Genomic DNA, 17,155 nt, shown 5'->3' with positions numbered 1-17,155 from the left:
TTACCTGGAAGATAAATAAGGCAACAGATCAGTGGTGCAATGGGCTGGAAATATGGGTCAGCGCCAATTTATAAAAAGTGCCTGCTTCCTGTAGAAAAAAGGTCTTTTCTCACTGGAAAACACGAATACCCTGTATTTCAGCTAAATTCTGAAATATTTGGAGTTTCAGGCAAAAACGTGTTGATATTTTAATTATCACTAAAATTTTAATGTTCAACCCTCCCAGTTGCCTGCAGGAACAGCCAGCGCAGCCCACTCAGTGTGCTCTTCATTTTCCTGCTGAGGTGGAGGAATTGCACCAGTGGGCATTTTGTTTTGTTTCCAATGCCAGACTCATTTTAGCTGCCTCACCCCGAAGTCAGGGGGCTGAGACACCCCACTCCCGTCCTTGTCAGTGAAATGACTCCATGGGAGCAGTTTCTCCCTCACCATGGTGCACCCACAAGTGAAGCCATGGCAGTGGGTAATGAAACCTTCAGCTCTCAAGCCTGGTCCCTAAGGGAAAACTTTTGACTTTGGACTTGGGCAACTTGCCACGATGCCTTTGTCATCTACAGCACACAGTGTAGTGTTTCCGTGATTGAGTTTGCTCAATGTACGGCGGTCTTGCCAGCAATGTGCAAATAAACAAGATGCCAATATACTATAGTAACGTGGCCCAGATAAGTCTGGATGATAAACCGTGTTGATTCACTTGCTCTTAACCTATGAATCATCCTGTGAGTCAACACAGAAAACAGCATCTAAACATCACTGAACAGCTTGAAAAACTCAAGTTTTGTTCAAACCAAGAACTTCAAGGAAAATGGTTTCATTGATGTTCTTTTCTTGGGGAAAGTGTTTAATTTTCAACCACTCTCACCCGAATTGAAATAGGAGAGAAATCTGAGTGTTCATTTTCTTATGATCTAAAGTTTTGGTATTGATCTATTTCTTTTTTTTTTCAGAGCTCTTTAAATTGCTTTTCTTAACACATCATCAAAAGAGACCTGCTTTTGCAAGCCATTTTGGTTTAGATTAGACATCGTGATCACCTTTGAGAAAGACACACAGAAGACTTCTGAGCAGAGTTGATGGTTGTGCGATTCTAGAGGTGGCCACCTGTGAGCTGATGGATAAAGTCATCAAGGCATGGGCCATGTGAATGCTGAGGGGTCAAGGAGGTGTCAAGATCATTCAAGACAGGATGAAATCCCTGTGGGTCAAGGTATGGAGAAAACAGATCTTCAATCCTCCCCTCTGGGTGATAGACCCACCAGGGAGCCAAAGACAGCTGGAGAAGGACAGACAAACAGTCTCCTCTAGCCCTACATCACTGTGCTGGGGAGCAGGGCTGTCTTCTTTTGCCAGAGCAGCTGTGGAAAATTTTCTGGTTCATGACCCACTTGACAAGTTTGAGCCACTCCAAGCTGCTCTGGGGAGCAGGAGGGACTACCAGTACCCATCCATGGCCTGCAGGCAGCGAAAATGGTCGGGAGCCCCATGTCACCCTCTCCTGCCTCAGGGACCCCATCCCTCAGGCATCCCAAAGGTGTTTTGGGGAAGGAGGAGCCTTTATTAGTCATATTATTCCTCACTGGTGAAAGCTATCGAGGAACATCTGGGTTATCACATGGTTTTGGAGGAAACATGCCCTCCCTGAGATACTGATACCATCTCTTCGTGTCCTGGCTTCATCCTGCTGCCAAATGCTGTTTCTGAAATAACCAGGGGAGAAAAAATATCCCTCCGTGGAGCAGGAGGGTCGTGCTGCCAGGCTGTAGCCTCTGGGCAGGATCAGAGCCCATGGAGGACCAGGTTTGCACTCGTAGCGTTACCTGATCCCCATGTGACTTGCGAGGCTGGTAGCTGTGATGAGCTTTCTTCTCATCTTACAGAAGGAGCAGGGCTAGCAGAAAGTGCAGGGTCTCCTTCGTGCTCTTTCTGGAGATGCACGTCTTGCTGTCTGTCTGTGTAGAGCACCATGGGCCGGGGTCCTCGGGGTGATGTCTCCATGCAACCATCAGTGCTTGCCTGTTGCTGTCTTGCAGCCAGGAGCTGAGCTCGGCATCTGGCCAAGCCCAGCACCCCTGTGACATCCTGATGGACCAAAGAGCCAGTGTTTCTGCCCTGACCTCCTCTCCCCATCCCCTCTTCTCACGTGGTCCATGGCTCCTGCTCCAGCTGGTGTGCATCCCTCAGAGCCCTGTGCCTCTTTTTTGGGATGTCACCATCCCTTTAAAGACCAGCCTGGCCAATGCGGTTTTGCTCTTTCTTCTCTCCTTCCTCTTCCTGGGTGACCACACCTCCCCCCACCTGGAAAACTACCCCCTTGTTAGCAAATCTGAGATCATCTGGCCCTGTCAGAGTACATAGCTTCATGCTCTGGCTGTCTCAGAGATGCCTCTTGACCCTGATGTCTATGTTTGGAGGTATTTCCTGGGCACCACGAAAACGTGAGCCTTTGGACCAACGCCCAGGAGAGCCCGGCTTGCTTGGCTCCTCCATAGCAACATACCTGGAGGCAGGCAAGTAGCTGGGGAACAGGAGAAAATGCTCTGTCAACTCGAATTTGAGGAAGGTTGAGGATTTAGAGCATAGGTTACGGAGACATTTTTAGTAGTGTCTCATGCATAGCATGGCAAGTGAGGGAAACAAGGGGGTGAGCAGGGTTATATCTTGTAGGATTTATGGGGCTTCCCTGGGTCAGTGGGGGGCTTTGGAGAAAATCTGAGCTTGAGAGCTAACAGAGGGTGGCTGGTCATGAATCCTGGGATGACCAGACTCCATGGACAAGGTCCTGGTTGAATGGGCAGGGCAGAGGCTGGAGGACATGGCATAGGGCTGGCCAGTGTAAGCTTCTCCAAGAACGTGGGTCAGGGGTATGGGCAGCTGGGTTGGTCCAGATGATCCCAAGAGTTGCCTTCTAACCTCAACAGTTCTGGGATTGAGGTGGAGGCTGGGGGAGGACATGGGGGAGCAGGGGGGTTTGGGGTTACAGAAAGGACTATGGGAGAACATGGTGGGGAGGAGGTGGGTTGGGGGCTCAATGCAGGATTAACTGGGAGGATTGGAGTGGGGGGGTCTGGTGTTAAAGCAGGGACTGGGGGGAGGCATGGGGGGTGCAGGGGAAATGGGGTGGCTAGGGGAAGGAATTGGGGGGTTAGTGAGTGGCTGAGGATGTGGCAGTGGGTGGTTGGGAAGCCCTTAGCTAAGGGAGTGTTGGTGCTGGGGACAGGAGCCATGTCCCCAAAGAAAGGTGACCTGGCTCTGGCCTGCCCAGTCCTGTGTGAGCCGGGGGGGGGATGGTGGTGGTGGGGGGGGCAGGACCATGTGCTGCAGTCCCATAGGAGGGGGTAGGGGCGTGCTGCTGAATGTGCAGGTCCCGAGTGGCTATTCCTGGCAGCCCCCGCCTGCGCAGGCAGATTGGTTTGCAGGGAGGTGACAAGTGCCAGCCGAAGCCTATAAAAATCTCCCAGCCCGTGCTCTGGCTCAGTGACCTGGTTCCCCCCTCCCAGCACAGACATCCCGGAGCAGAGACCGTCCGTCCAGAGTGGAGACGCCTGGTCCAGAGCAGAGACCCCAGCTTCAGAGCTGAGATCCCAGATCTGGAGGAGAGACCTTTGGTCTGGAGCAGGGACCCCAAAACCGAGCAGAGATCCTGGAGCAGAGACCCCAAAACATCCTCTTCCCCAGCCCCCGGGCTTTGCAACAATGACCGGCAAAACCGCACCTCCAGCCACAGACCCGGCTCCGGCAGCTCCAAAGAAAGAGCCAGTGCCAACCCCAAAGGAAGAACCAGCCCCAGCCCCAGCTGCTGAAAAGCCTCCGGCCCCTGAGCATCCCCCTGCCACAGAGAAGCCCACAGCCCCTGCAGATGAACCTGCTCCCGTCCCCACGGCAGAAGTGACTCCAGCCCCTGAAGAAGGTTCCCTGGCTCCCTCAGCTGAACCCCAGGCCCCAACCCCTGAACCTAAGCCTGAGAAACCAAAGGCAGGTGAGGATGGGACCGGACACTGAAGTGGGAAGGGAAGTAAGTGCAAGGCTGGGAGGGGGCACGGGGGTGCCAGGGTGAAGGGATGGGTCAATGAAGTCATCAAGGATATTTTTCAGTGGGATAGGGCTGGGGGATTAGGAGGATGGGGGTGGGGGCTGAAGACCAACATGGAGGTTGGGTGATTGCCCTCCAACAGCCCTGGTACTCGAGAGCCTGTCCTCACTGCGGGTTTGTTACAGAGCCACCCAGCTCTCCCTTGTCCTTGGCCGTGGAAGAAGTGAGTGAAAACTCGTTTACACTGACCTGGAAAGCCCCGGAGCAGACAGGCCAGTCGGGCCTAGATGGATACGTGGTGGAGATCTGCAAAGATGGAAGTAGGCTTGGGCTTTTGTGCCTCGTAAGCATGGAGAGCTGTTGTGTTGCTGTGGAGGCATGGGACAAAGCTGAGCAGAACCTGGCAGTGTGCTTCCCTGGGGAATCATTTCCCTTTCTTTGCCTGAATGGGTTCATTTTAAATGGTCATTTTTTTTCCATGGAGGAGAGAGGCTTCTCATTGGCTTCAGATAGGGGTGATGTCTTCAGCTGGAGGCTGGACCAGGTTTAATGTCACTGCCATGTCCAGCCAGAGGGTGGAGGAGAGACCAGCATACTCACTGAGGATGGTCTCCAATGAACTCCAGCTCTGCAGAGACCTGGGGTTGGGATGGTGGTGCAAGACCTCAGGAGGAAGAAGTTGCAATTCTCCCATGTTTGCCCAAAATGAAATGCAGAAGGAATGGGGATAAGGTGGGAGGGTGAGGGAGGAAAGGATCCTGGGTAGTGCAAGAAGGGCTGGCATGCATAAACAGGCAAGCCCTGCCCAAGTGAGATGGCGCTCAAGATGCCTGGAAGGAGGATGGTCATGGTGGATGGAGGTGGGCTGGTGGGTGGCAACAATTATCTGTGGTTCTCCGGTTGCATTGCTGGTTGGTGGAATGGAGTAGGTGGATAAGACTTGTGTTTTGGGCACTCTCTTGAAGCCCTGCTTGGCTTTGGGGTAAGACTAAATGACCTGTGTGGCTGGGGGAATCTGCAAGGGGATGCTGGGGCTGCTGGGCTCAGTGCTGCATGAGGCTGGAGAGGTTTGGGAGACCCAGGTGGTCTGTGGGCCCTGGGGAACTTGATCTATGACGCTTGACTGTTTAGCTTGTGACAGACATGATCAAGACATGCTTGTTGTGGGAGGTTTTCATCATTGGCTTGGGGATTGGGGAGGTAACCATGACGGGATGGGATCCGTGAGGAGACCCTTGCATGGGACAGGGAAAGATGCAGCCATTCCTGGAGGGTGCTGGCTGACAGCTGCCCAAAGGTCACAGTTCTGGATGCTCTCCTAGCTTGCTTTGGCCTTGGCTGGATGACAGGAGAGGTCTAGTCATTCAATTATAACCACATGGGCTCCATCCCTGCTGTATTTAGCCTGGTGCAAGACCCTGCTTGGCTAAAACATGGTGAGATTTGAGTGAGGGATGGTTTGAGTAATGCCAGTGGTGACGAGAAAGAGGAGCTGGCGGGATTTGGCTGCTCTGACAGCATTGACAGGAAAACCTTCTTGATTTGAAGGTCCACATGGTGTCTTAGCAAACCCTGGCATACGTGGGTCGCTCTAGTTGCTCACCTGTAACACACAGTCCTTTTGTGACCAGGGCAGTCTGTGTTCTAACTGAGAAGCCTCTTAAGAGGTTCAGCACCTTGCAAGGCTGTGTTAGCTCACTGATGTGGGAGGGCTTCTATGTCTTGGCTGTGGGGTGAGTTTGGAATGCCCTTGCCAAGCAGGAAGAACAGTTGGAGAGGTCTAACTGGTTGGTGGCAGGCGATGAGCTGACCCTGCCTGATGTGGAGTGTGAGCTGGGGAGCATGGTGAGCCCCAGTGAGTCATCCGGGGGCAGTAAGAGGAGCAGACTGGCTGTCAGGTGGCCAAAGGATCTTAACTTCTCCCAGAAATGCACCTGGAAGGTCAGCAGGGACCATGTTTGCTGACCTAATGCCTTTTGTTACTTGCAAATAACCTCCTGCTCAACAGCTGAGCTGCTGCCAGCATTTCATACCCCATGGTCCTTGGCAGGGTGGGCTGGTCAACCTCCCCTCTAAGATACCTTTTTCTTCTGGTGCCCCAAATCAGCCTTTGCAAGGAAGGGGTTCTTTGCCTCTGGGTTTCACCCCCTGTGGCTTGATCCAGTTGTGTGGGGTCTGTGTCTGTCCATCCATTGTATGCCTGAAGTGCTCTGCTGGGTTCATCGTAGGTACAGACTGGACAGCTGCGAACAAGGAGCCGTTTCTTTCCACCCGGTACACAGTCCAGGACCTCGGCTCCGGTGACAAGATCCATGTACGGGTGAAGGCTGTCAGCGCCAGTGGTGCCAGTGTCCCAGCTACTTTGGAGCAGCCAGTCCTCATCAGAGAGATCCTCCGTAAGTACTGCTCCTGCCGTGCATCATTCCCATGTGCTTTGTCTGCAGTACAAAGAAATCACAGTCCATTCCTGCAGCCTGAGCAGCCTCTGCCCTCTCACACATCGCAATCCAGCCTTGGACCAAGATATTATTCTCAATAACTCTGTCCAGTTCCCCTGGGGTGGGATGGAGTAGCTTCCCGACCTCAAGACACGGATCTTGCAGATGGTGAAGCTTTGGGGGTGAAGGGCTCAAAATGCAGAGCCACATTTTCCCATTTCATTGCAAGAGCTCAGAAACAGTCTCAATTCCAGCACATCTCTCCCTGGCCATGCTTACATCTCTACTATGCCATCACATACACATCGGACAGCTTTGTTTATTTAGCTAAGGAAAGTCAGGAGCTGGTAGTCTGGAGCATGGGAACGTTAATCATGCTGAACTCGCTAACGAATGACTTGCTCCCATGCTTAGCAAGACTTGCATTCCTCCCGGGGTGCTGTGAATGTGCTGAGCCTGATGTATGATTGCAAAGCTGGTTTTCACTTATCAAACAGCAAATATAGATTTGTTTTCCCATTACAAGGAACTATTAATGCACAAGTTTCCCTATTACTCAAAGAACGTGTCGGATTTTTCAGCTGCTTAAAAATGGTAATAATAATAACAAAGGTTATTCCAGGAGTCATCAGCTTTTCATAGGAAAAGGTTTGGAGAAGGCTATCAGCGTCTGGAAAGGGTCCTGCAGGGTCCCTCCTCTTGGTCTGCTTGAAGGAGGTGAACATGGCTTAGTGGTTGGTGTCTGCTGCCGTGTTCACTTCAAGATCTCAGAGGCTTACCACCACACCCTGTGGGACTGGGGAAACTGAGGCCATGGGGGACGGGCATGAGATGGCAAATACACAGCTCGTGTTCCCCACTTCTAGTCCTGCTGCACCCACCAGTTCAAACCCCTGTCCCTGCTGCCTGAGCTCTGTCCCACATGTACCAGCCGAGAGGTGTAAAACCCAAAGAGCTGAAAGACCCACGCACAATTTGCTCTTGCTCCACACTAGTGGGTTTTTTGATTCTCTCTTTTCTTTTTGCTAACTGAAACTCTTCATCCACAAACAGACTTGCCTACTTTTGCATTTCATTTGAAATACAGCCCTGTGCACACTGCCTGGCTTTGCTGAGGAACAAATTAACCCTCAACGTCCCTCTGCCTCCCCGTGCCCACCCCAGTGACGCTGGTGTGTGTCGGGTGCATGAGTCTGCTCCTCTCTGCCACATCTGTTACCTTCCGGTCTTCACATTTTACTCGGGACTGCAATTTGTACCTCTCACCAGTTCATTTATAGCATCACAAGGGATTTTAAATAGCAGCAATACAGACGGCAGAGAGTTTAAAAACAGGTGGGACGAGTGGGTTTGGGAAGTGGAGAGAGATGAGAAGAAACCAGATGATGATTTGGTGTAGGAGTTGCATTTTGCAGGGAGCTGGGACAGGAAAATTTCCTTCCCACCCGCAGTGGCATGTCACCTGGGCCACTGACCTTGGCCAGCCCTCTCTGGCTGAGCAAGGCACACGTGAGCTGGAGAAAACACCCATGAATTAACATTCCTCCACTGAGGTCAGGTTTCTCTGCCCTGCTGAGACTGATAAGCCCAAGTGGCAGCATCAGTGCGTGGATCCCTGGAGCAAATAGCAGCGTGAGCAGAGGAGGGACCGTCTCAGCTGTCGGCAGGGCCATCTGGGACTGTCGGGCATCTCCCTGCCTGCCCCAGCCCACCGCCGGTGCTTCAGGCTCACAGCTGTTTAGCCATTGCTCAGTCCCCGTTTAATTCTGGCCGTGCTCCCTCCCCAGAGCTAAGCTACAGCACGTTTAATCCAGGCAGAGACACACAGCTCTTTTATGAGGGGCTCACGTAAACCCAATGCCTCTGCAGAAGGATCACCGTGTGGCATGGAGCCGGTAGGGTTACACGGCTGCTATTTTCACCCCGGGAAGGAGACACACGCTCCATCAGCATTCTCCAGTGGGTTTTTTGCTTATCTTTGTTATGTTCCCTTGGGGATGTTAGCCTTCATTTTAAGCCTGGGGCTTTCACAGCTCTGCTGTGAGTAACCATGCACCACCTTGGTCTCTCAATGGCCTTGAGCGCACAGTGAAGGTGAAGGTCTGGCAAGCCGTGTCCTTGCTCGAAGTTGGGTTGTGTGCCTCGGGAAGGTCTGCTTTCTGAGCTGGGGCAGAAATATTTCCTAACTGGGAGATGCTGTTGTCTGCCTTGCTACCATGTAGGCTGTGCTGTGGCTTTTCTGGTTAAGCCCCTGTTGGTGTCCATGGCCTGGCTATAATGAAGGGGGTGAATGGTCCAGCAGGATGATGCCATTGGGTTGGTGATCTGGTATCTCAAGGATGGATATAATTTTGGCGGGGGCAGGCCATGGGATAGGCTGGCATGGCCCTGCAGGGAAGTAAGCACTGTCCAGGAGATGATAGGGAAGAGGCGGCCTTGTTTCTGGGTGGAATTTCTTGATGGCCAAACAGGGGAATATGTGGGGTGGGTCAGCAAGTTGGGGGCTGTGATTTCCTTGGCCTCATGGCATAATTTTCTGATCCCCAGAGCTCCCGAGGATCCGCATGCCCCGTCACCTGCGGCAGACTTATGTGAGGCGTGTTGGGGATGCCGTGAACGTGATGATCCCTTTCCAGGTAGGTGGATGATTTGGGATTTAATCCCCCAGGCTTTTTCACTGCAGGTTAGCTTCTGCAGTGGCTATTCTAGCCACCATGACATGCCTAGGGCCAACTGTGGGCTGGCTTGTCCTGGTCCCCGTGTCTCATGGGCCAAGGGTGGGGTAGGAACCTCTCCCATTCCTGCCTAGTTCCCATTTTTCTCCTGCTATGTCTTTACTGATGGAGTTGGACAGCACCAAGCACACCAGGGCATGGTCTAGCTATTGCTGCTGCCTCAGCCCACAAGCCCTGTTCAGCTCATTCTCCTGACCGAGCCTGGCAGCCATCTGGCCACATACCACAGGACCCCACAGCACAGCCATGAGGGTCCCCTTGGGGAGAGCAGCTGGTGGGCCAAGCTGGAGGTCCTCTCCTCAACTGATCTATCGCATACTGTGTGGGGCATCACCAAAGCATCTCCACCACAGTGTCTGGGACAGAGAAAACCAGCCCTGAAACATGCCTTCCAAGCAGGGGGAGGTGAGAGGCAGAAATCTGCCCCTGAGATGAGGGACATGTCCATGCCATATCTCATAGCAGTTGGGAGCCTGCGCTGGCCATGCTCCAGGCATGAATTGGCCCTGGATGCAGAATTCAAGCCCCTGCTGGTAGGCCTGAACTTGAGATCAGTGCCTGGGCAACAGGAGCACTGCTCTGCCTGCAATGTCCTGGGCAAGCTAAGCTGGGCTTTCTCCATGAGGACTTCAGTGGACCAGCATGTTTCAGCATCATCCCTGGAGCCTGATGGCTTCCTGTCAGTAGGGCTGGCAGGGATCAGCTGTAGTTTCTTCCCTGGGGACTGCTGGATGGAAGAGGCCATATCCAGGGCGCTGCTGCCTGGACAAAGTGGGGTGGCTCTGCCCACCCGTCCTTCCCAGCAGGACCTGTTGGGACTGTGCACTTGAGTGGCTCCTAACCTGCCTGTGCATGTTGCTCCAGGGAAAGCCACAACCTGAGGTGATCTGGACCAAGGGTGACCAGCCCCTGGACACCAGCCGCATCAACATCCGCAACACAGAGAAGGACACCATCCTCTACATCCGTGAGGCGCAGCGCAGCGATTCGGGCAAGTATGAGCTCACTGTGCGGATAAATGGAGCAGAGGACAAGGCTACCCTGGACATCCGAGTGATTGGTAAGGCTGGGGATGGGACACTGCAGGGTCGCTCTGGGGCTCATTTCTGCCCCTTGTCTGGAAGTAGCTCTTGTTCTGGGTGGGATGGGACAGGGCCAGCAACAAGGCAAGGGACTCTGGGGTCCCTCTCCCAGTGGGATCTTCTCCAGGATCATGGAGGTGAACTCCTCTGGTTGGGGATGCAGGGTTTCTGCTAGCCCATGCCCGTTGCAGCTTCTCATCACCTGTGTGCTGCAACAGGGTGAGAAGAGATTAAAAGTGAGGTGCAAGGGATGGCCAAGGCACAGAATGTGGGGGAGCAAATTAGGATGCCACCCTATGAGGGTTTGTTCTTGCAGAGCCACCGAGCCCCCCCCAGAACCTGAAGCTGGTGGATGTGTGGGGCTTTAATGTGGCCCTGGAGTGGGCCCCACCAGTGGACAATGGGAACTCTGAGATCAAGGGCTACATGGTGCAGAAGTCAGACAAGAAGAGTGGGGTGAGTCTGGGCTCTTCTGGGGCCACGTGCTGTGGTGCTGGGGGTGCCCTGATGGGATAGCTGCACACCCCTGTATCCCCCCACGCCTTCGCCATCCTTTGCACAGCCTGCCTTTCCTCACCAGTCTTTTTTTTTCCCTCCCAGAAATGGTTCACAGCGCTGGAGCGCTGCACCCGCACCAGCTGCACCATCTCCGACCTCATCATTGGCAATACTTACTCCTTCCGGGTGTTTGCAGAAAACGCCTGCGGGCTGAGCGAGAAAGCAGCCATCGCCTCTGGGGTGGCCCACATTGAGAAGACAAGTAGGGACAAGGCCCTGGCTAAGGGGTTGGGGGATGGTGGTGGGCAAGAGAGGTCCTGTCCCCGTTGGGGCTAATGGGACTTCCTTGGTGTTGTGGTGATGCTGCTGGGCTGGTCCCCAGCATAAGCCTGCACAGATGAGGCTGTGCATCCTCAAGGCAGAGAGCCAGAAGTCCCCTGCCCCCCTTCTGCACCTCCTTTCTCCTTTGGGGAAGACTTGTGCCATGGTCAGGCCCCTGGGAGGGATCAAGGCATGGGCATCTCTGGGGTGAGATTGAAGCAGGAGCTGGGAGAGGTGAGGAACAGCCCTGGCTTTGCCCTCACAGCTCAGGGCCAGCACAGGGTCTCCCTGCAGTGGTCCATCTCAGGGCCAAATCTCCACCATCACTCAGCTCCCCTCTCCCTCCGTTTCCATCCTGCTCCCTGGTAGCACACCATGACCATTTGGGGTCTCTGCCACCTGCAGAGCTTATCTCCAGCTCCTATTTCTGTGCACTGAATTTTGGGCATGGAGTAGGAGATTCAGAGAGGTGCCTGGCTTGGATCTGATGTGCTGCACATAGTGTGCATTGTGGTGTTGGTTTGCAGACTGGCATCTCCCCTGTCTCCCGCAGGGACTGGGCACTAACATGGATGAAAAGGGATTCATAGAGAGGGCTGGTCTGCGCTGAAGGTCAGGTCCTCAGGTCAGGCTAGATGTTGAGTGGCTTGTTATGTGAGCAAGCAGAAGTATTTTGGGAGTACCTTGGGCTGAATCCCTGTGACCCTGTTCTGGTCAGCCCAGGAGCCTGAGCTCTGCCTCAACCTAGAATTAATTACTTTCTTAGAAACTGCTTACCAGCCAGAGAAGATACCCCAGCGGGATATGATGGAGCCTCCAAAGTTCACCCAGCCCCTGACAGACCGAACCACCACCCGGGGCTACAGCACTCATCTCTTCTGCTGTGTCCGGGGCTTCCCCCAGGTCAGTGGTTCCTCCATGGACATCATGGCCTCCACGTGTAGGCAGCCATCAGTGGGGTTTTTCGAAGGTGGCTGGAGGTGTTGGGAGATGGTTGTTCATTAGGGTTGGATGAGGTTAGGGGGCTGAAGCTGCCTTCTGAGTCAAATTGGGACAAGTTTGAGGTGTTTCTGTGTGGAGATGGGAGACTGGTCTTAATTCAAGCCATGTCCTTTTTCCTTCTGCACTGGGGGAGGAAGTGTGGAGCAGTGGTTCAGGATCAAGAATAGGAGATTTAGGTCTTCAAACTACTTCTGAATGAATCCCACCATGGCATCCAGCTTCAGGCAGGGCCAAGACAAAGGCAGAGGGAGGTGGTTGTATTTTGGGGCCAGTTACATTTCTCATTTCTCTTCCTGATTTAAACAAATAAATAAATCAATCCTGCTTCCTTCCAGCCCAAAATCATCTGGATGAAAAATCAGATGGAGATACGGGAAGACCCTAAATACATAGCGATGATCAAGCAGGGTGTCTGCTCTCTGGAAATCCGCAAGCCCAACCCTTTTGATGGGGGCATCTACACCTGCAAAGCTGTGAACCCCTTGGGTGAAGCCTCAGTAGACTGCAAACTTGATGTGAAAGGTAAGATTGGCCAAGGAGATAGAGAAGCAGGTCTCCTTGCCTACCTTTTCCCATTCTCACCTTCACAGTGGTGTGGTTTGTCCCTGTTTTGTGCTGATCCTGGTGATGGGGGAGCCTAAAGACACTGGACAGCCCTGTGGAGCTGGAGCTTCGGGCTTCTTGGGTTTATGGTCTTGAAGCATCCTGAAATTGCCTTCCCTCATTCATGGCCAAAAAATGGGGAGGAAACCAGAAACTGCAGAGCCAAAGGACCAGAGGTGCTGGTGGAGACTGGGACAGCTGCTTGCTCCTCACTGAGTCTACCAGCACTTGTGTCCCAAGCCATGCACAAGCCATGCGTGTGGGGGCTGTGCTGAACCCCCTTCCACTCGCACCTGGGTTGTCCTGATTTATGTCTCAGGATCCTGCCCAGACGTTCCAGCTCACATTTCCCTGCCTCAGCAGAACACCCAGCCCAGCCCTTGCACGGAGGTGCCCCTCTTTACTCCCTGCAGAGGCCTCCCCTGCATGCTGCAGACCCGCCTTGGCATGCAGGGGGATGCATGCCCACACACCATACACATGTTCCTCAATTGGCAGTGTGTCCTTAGACACATGTCGTTTTTATTATTTCTCCTCCTGTGGCTTCCCAGCACATGCTTGCCCTGGGATGCTCTCTGCCCTAATTCCCATGTGGGCAGGGTTCAAATCCGGATGGCGCCCAGCACCGTCAGTCCCTGCTGAAGCTGCAGGGCTGCCAGCGTGGCACGGGGTCGGTGCTTGGCTCTGCAGCAGATGGTGCCAGGGCTTCCAGCCAGTGCAGTGAGCACTGACCCAGACAGCCCTGGCCACGCTGCCCTGCAGGCAGGGCTGTCAGTGCAACCATGCAGGCAGCATGGTGAAGTTGGCGAGGAGGATGAACTTGTCATTGTGCTGGGAGTCACCCAGGCTGGGATTTTGGGGCAAGGTGGCCTGGAGCAGGCAGGGATGGTGGTGTGCATGATGGTTTGGATCATGTGTGCACAGGGATGGTGTGCGTAGGTGCACGTTGGTGTGCGCACATGAGCGGGTTGGTTATGCCCTGGCTCACTTTTGGAAGTCAAAAGGGGAGTAAGAGGAGGGGAGTTCAAGGGGTTTATATTTCTTGTGCTCTTCTGCAGTGCCCCAGTGAGGACAGATCGGAGGGCAAAACGAAGAGCAAGGTAGGTTTGGGTTGGGGCTGCAGAATGGAGGGAGGGTGGATCACTTCATGGGGGATGAAGTGAGTTGCATGTCCTGGATTAGCCCTTGTCACCTACTGGTGGAGCTCCAGCTTGGGTCTTCCTCATCCCATGGCTGGAGATGCACTGGTGGGGTGGGATGCTGCAGAGCCTGAGAGAAACCTGCCTCTTTGCAAGGTGAAGAGAGGGCTGTAAATGTGGCCCAGAGGATGGAGATGCATGTGCAGACTGGTGTGCCTGGCAGATGCATGGGCAGCATGGTGGGCAGAGCCCCAGTGTGCAGGCAGGGCTCAGAGACCCGGAGCACCAGGGGTTGGATACACATGAGGGGCTGGTACTGGGGCTGGGGGCAGGTATAAAGGGTTATGAAATGGGGCTGTGGGCTGGAAAAGCAGAGTTAAAGGGTTGCACCTGAATTTTGTGGGGCAGGAGAGGGTGGAAGAGCTGGCCTGTGTTTGTCTTGCATTAGAGCCATGGCTGGGACGTGGTTTCCCATCTCATCCCTGACCACTCGTGTCTCAGCAGCGATGCCCTCGCAGGACTCAGATCTTGTTCCTTCAGCGCAGGTGGATGCTGCAGCTGCTGTGCAGCAGCGTGGCACACGGCGATGCTGCTGGTCATGGCCTCTGCTGCCTGCTGGCCTGCCCCCTCCCTGGCAGCGCTTGGGAGGGCCCTGCACCTCAGCCTGCCATGGCACAGTCTTCTCTGAATGTGTCCTTATCTGTGACAATAAAACAAGCCCATTTGAAGGGCTTTGGTCCCAATAAAAAAACCTGAACCACTCTCTCCTGCTCATTGTGGGGTTGGCTTGGCTGGGGGGAGGTAGATGTGAGAGAGATGCCATGGATGCTACGGGTTCATATAGCATCCCACCAAACCATGGGTGGAGGAGTTGATTTCTGAGCTTGGAAAGAAAAGACCAGCTTTATAAAAGACATATGAAGATGACTAAACCAGAAGCAACCCAAAAAGGAGGAGGAGGATGGGGAGAAGTTTTCTTCTGGAGCTGGAGAATGATTCTGGCTGGGAGGAAAAAAATAGCAACATCAAAACTGTGACATGTTGATGCTCCTTCATTGAAGTACAATTTCTTTATCCACCCCAGTGATGCAATGATCCAGTCACATGCTGCCACCAGCATCCCCTCCCCATGGCATGAGACAACAGGGGCAGGACATGCCTATGCATTATCTGGAGGAAGAGGAATCGTCCCCGTTAGCTACTGATAGCTCATGTGCAGAAAGATGACTCGTTACTCACAGCTCTGAGGCAGCTCGGGTCGGATGCTGTTTATTAACAGAGACCCCAGACAGATTCATCAAGTTGACTAAGCGCATCGTTAACCAGGGGTCAGCAAGTGGTGTACCTCCTCTGCCAGCACAGCTCCCTCTCGGGCTGATGGATCTGGCACATGGTGAGGGCAGGAGCTGTCCCAGACCTGCCAGGGGGCCAGACCCAGACCCTGCCCTGAGAAAGGCACAGCCCAGCAGGCTCCAGCACTGCAACCATGGGTTCAAATCCAGCCTGGGCATCTGCAGATCTGAGCCCAGCCCACCCCTGGTGCCACTTGAGATCAAAGCCAGACAGTTCCTATGGCTAAAATAGCTGACCCCTCTCTGCAGCACCTCTGCTGCAGCCCCTCTGCTTTGTTCCCATCTGCCCCCTGTCACCTATTCTCCATGCCCAAGCTGAAGTCCATGGGGTACTGCTGTTCCCAGGAGCTCAGCACCAGCACAGCACTATCCACACCAGACATCGTTTCTACCATCAGAGGGCATTGTGGGATTAATTTTTATCCCAGCTGATGGTCAGGCTGGTTTATTGAGGTGGTTGGGGTTAGCGATGATGCCACTGGGGTTGAGGACCAGCTGGCAGGTTGAGAGCAGGTCTTCCCCTGGCATGCTCACACCTGGCCTTGGACACTGATGGGGATGTTCTGGCCCCCTTGATGTCCCTGGCATCTCCGCATGTGGCTTTGGCCAGTGGGAGCCTTGGGGAACAGGGGCTGGGAGCTGGCTGCATTAGCCAGAGGTTTGCTAATGCAGGGGAGAAGCAGCATCTCCAAAACTGTGTCCTGCTGCAGACTGTGCCCTTTCCAGACTCTTAATACAATCCTACAGGGCAAAGACTGTGTTTGTAACCCCCCAGGGGACCAGGGTGGGTAACAGGATCCACTTTTAGTGAGGTCTCCCCGGGAAAGGTCCAGAGAGCACGGAGTGGAAAAACCCACTAGATGTTTTTTCCTGAAAGCAATCATTCACATGCCTTTTAATTTATGAGCATCCCAGTCATCAGGTTTCTGGGCACCTTAGCAAGGATCAGGCAAAGGCGTCAGTTCCAGGAAAGCAGCGTCTTGCAGAAAGAAGCTACAAGTGGGAATCAGACCTGTGCTTGGTAAACAGCAGCCCTAATCCGAGGCCAAGCTACTTCTGTGCGAAGGGACCATGGGCACAGGGTAGAGGGGGGTCCTCTCTGCACTAGCCTGGGGTTGCAGCATCCTCAGGCACTACTGATAAAGTATTTTGGGTTCTTCACCTTGAGGAAGCTGGGGGGGTGTTCAGGGCCGTTAAACTGTGAAGACGCCCAAGGGAAGGATTTGCTCCTGTCCTTGCCATTGCGCTTCTCTTCCGCTCCCGTTTTGCCCAGTTTTGCCCAGTGTGGTCTGAGCGCGGAGCCTGAATATGATACATTGAGGGCCTTGCAAAATGAGGGAGTCTGAGCCCCCCATCTCCTCTCTTCTTTGCTCCTCTTCATCTCAGAGAAATGGAGGAACTCCCTCCAGGCTAAACTGAGCTGGCTGCAGCAGTGGGCGAAGGGGACACCCAGCAGCCCCATTGCCTGTGCTACACGTGCACAGCTTTGCTCTCCATAGTCAGCTAATGAGCCACCCATAAATCTCACCCATCCAAGGTCCTTTTCCTCTCTGCACACCCTCCCAGCCCCTGCGGGAACTTGCTGCAGTCGCTTTGCCAGTTAGTGACGTCCAAGGGGCACGACCCTCCTAGGGCAGGGGAAGGGTCATAGGAAGTGTGTTTCCAATGGGAGACTGGTGAACAGGGGATGCTGATAAGAAAAGAATCCCAATTAACTCAAATTAACTCTTCCCACCACCTCTTCAGCCCTGGAAGAGATCCTGCTGCAGAGCAGGGACTGGCAGTGTGGCTGCCAGCATCCATCAGGACCATAGAGCTGGGTGAGGGTGATGGTCCATCTCCAGACACCCCCTCCTCAAATGTGACCAATAATACACCCTGCCCATGGCTAAACCTGCGACAGGCATATGGGGGTGGGAAAATGCCGCTGTGGCAGGGCAACATGACCGACACGG

General features: G+C 53.8%; 1 protein-coding gene across 5 annotated transcripts; it reads left to right on the top strand.

The window, feature by feature from the left end:
* Positions 1–1,035: 1,035 nt before the first annotated feature.
* Positions 1,036–14,611, top strand: MYBPH (myosin binding protein H). 5 transcript variants are annotated; one of them, XM_074893540.1, is made up of 12 exons: positions 1,036–1,207; positions 3,498–3,976; positions 4,216–4,350; positions 6,259–6,426; positions 9,016–9,104; positions 10,068–10,263; positions 10,602–10,741; positions 10,886–11,045; positions 11,871–12,007; positions 12,442–12,628; positions 13,768–13,809; positions 14,394–14,611. In XM_074893540.1, exons 2-11 carry the CDS (start codon positions 3,694–3,696, stop codon positions 13,776–13,778), a joined length of 1,506 nt encoding a protein of 501 aa, XP_074749641.1. In that variant the 5' UTR covers positions 1,036–1,207; positions 3,498–3,693; the 3' UTR covers positions 13,779–13,809; positions 14,394–14,611. The 5 variants fall into 5 exon arrangements, with proteins under 5 accessions (XP_074749641.1, XP_074749639.1, XP_074749640.1 ...); XM_074893538.1 differs by having other exon boundaries at positions 14,353–14,611; XM_074893539.1 differs by having other exon boundaries at positions 14,350–14,611.
* Positions 14,612–17,155: the final 2,544 nt, after the last annotated feature.

Source organism: Strix uralensis, chromosome 24 (genome assembly GCF_047716275.1).
Source record: "Strix uralensis isolate ZFMK-TIS-50842 chromosome 24, bStrUra1, whole genome shotgun sequence".
NCBI lineage: Eukaryota > Metazoa > Chordata > Aves > Strigiformes > Strigidae > Strix > Strix uralensis.
The sequence above is the reverse complement of the archived record's forward strand: the minus strand, read 5'-3'. Positions and strand labels throughout refer to the sequence as shown.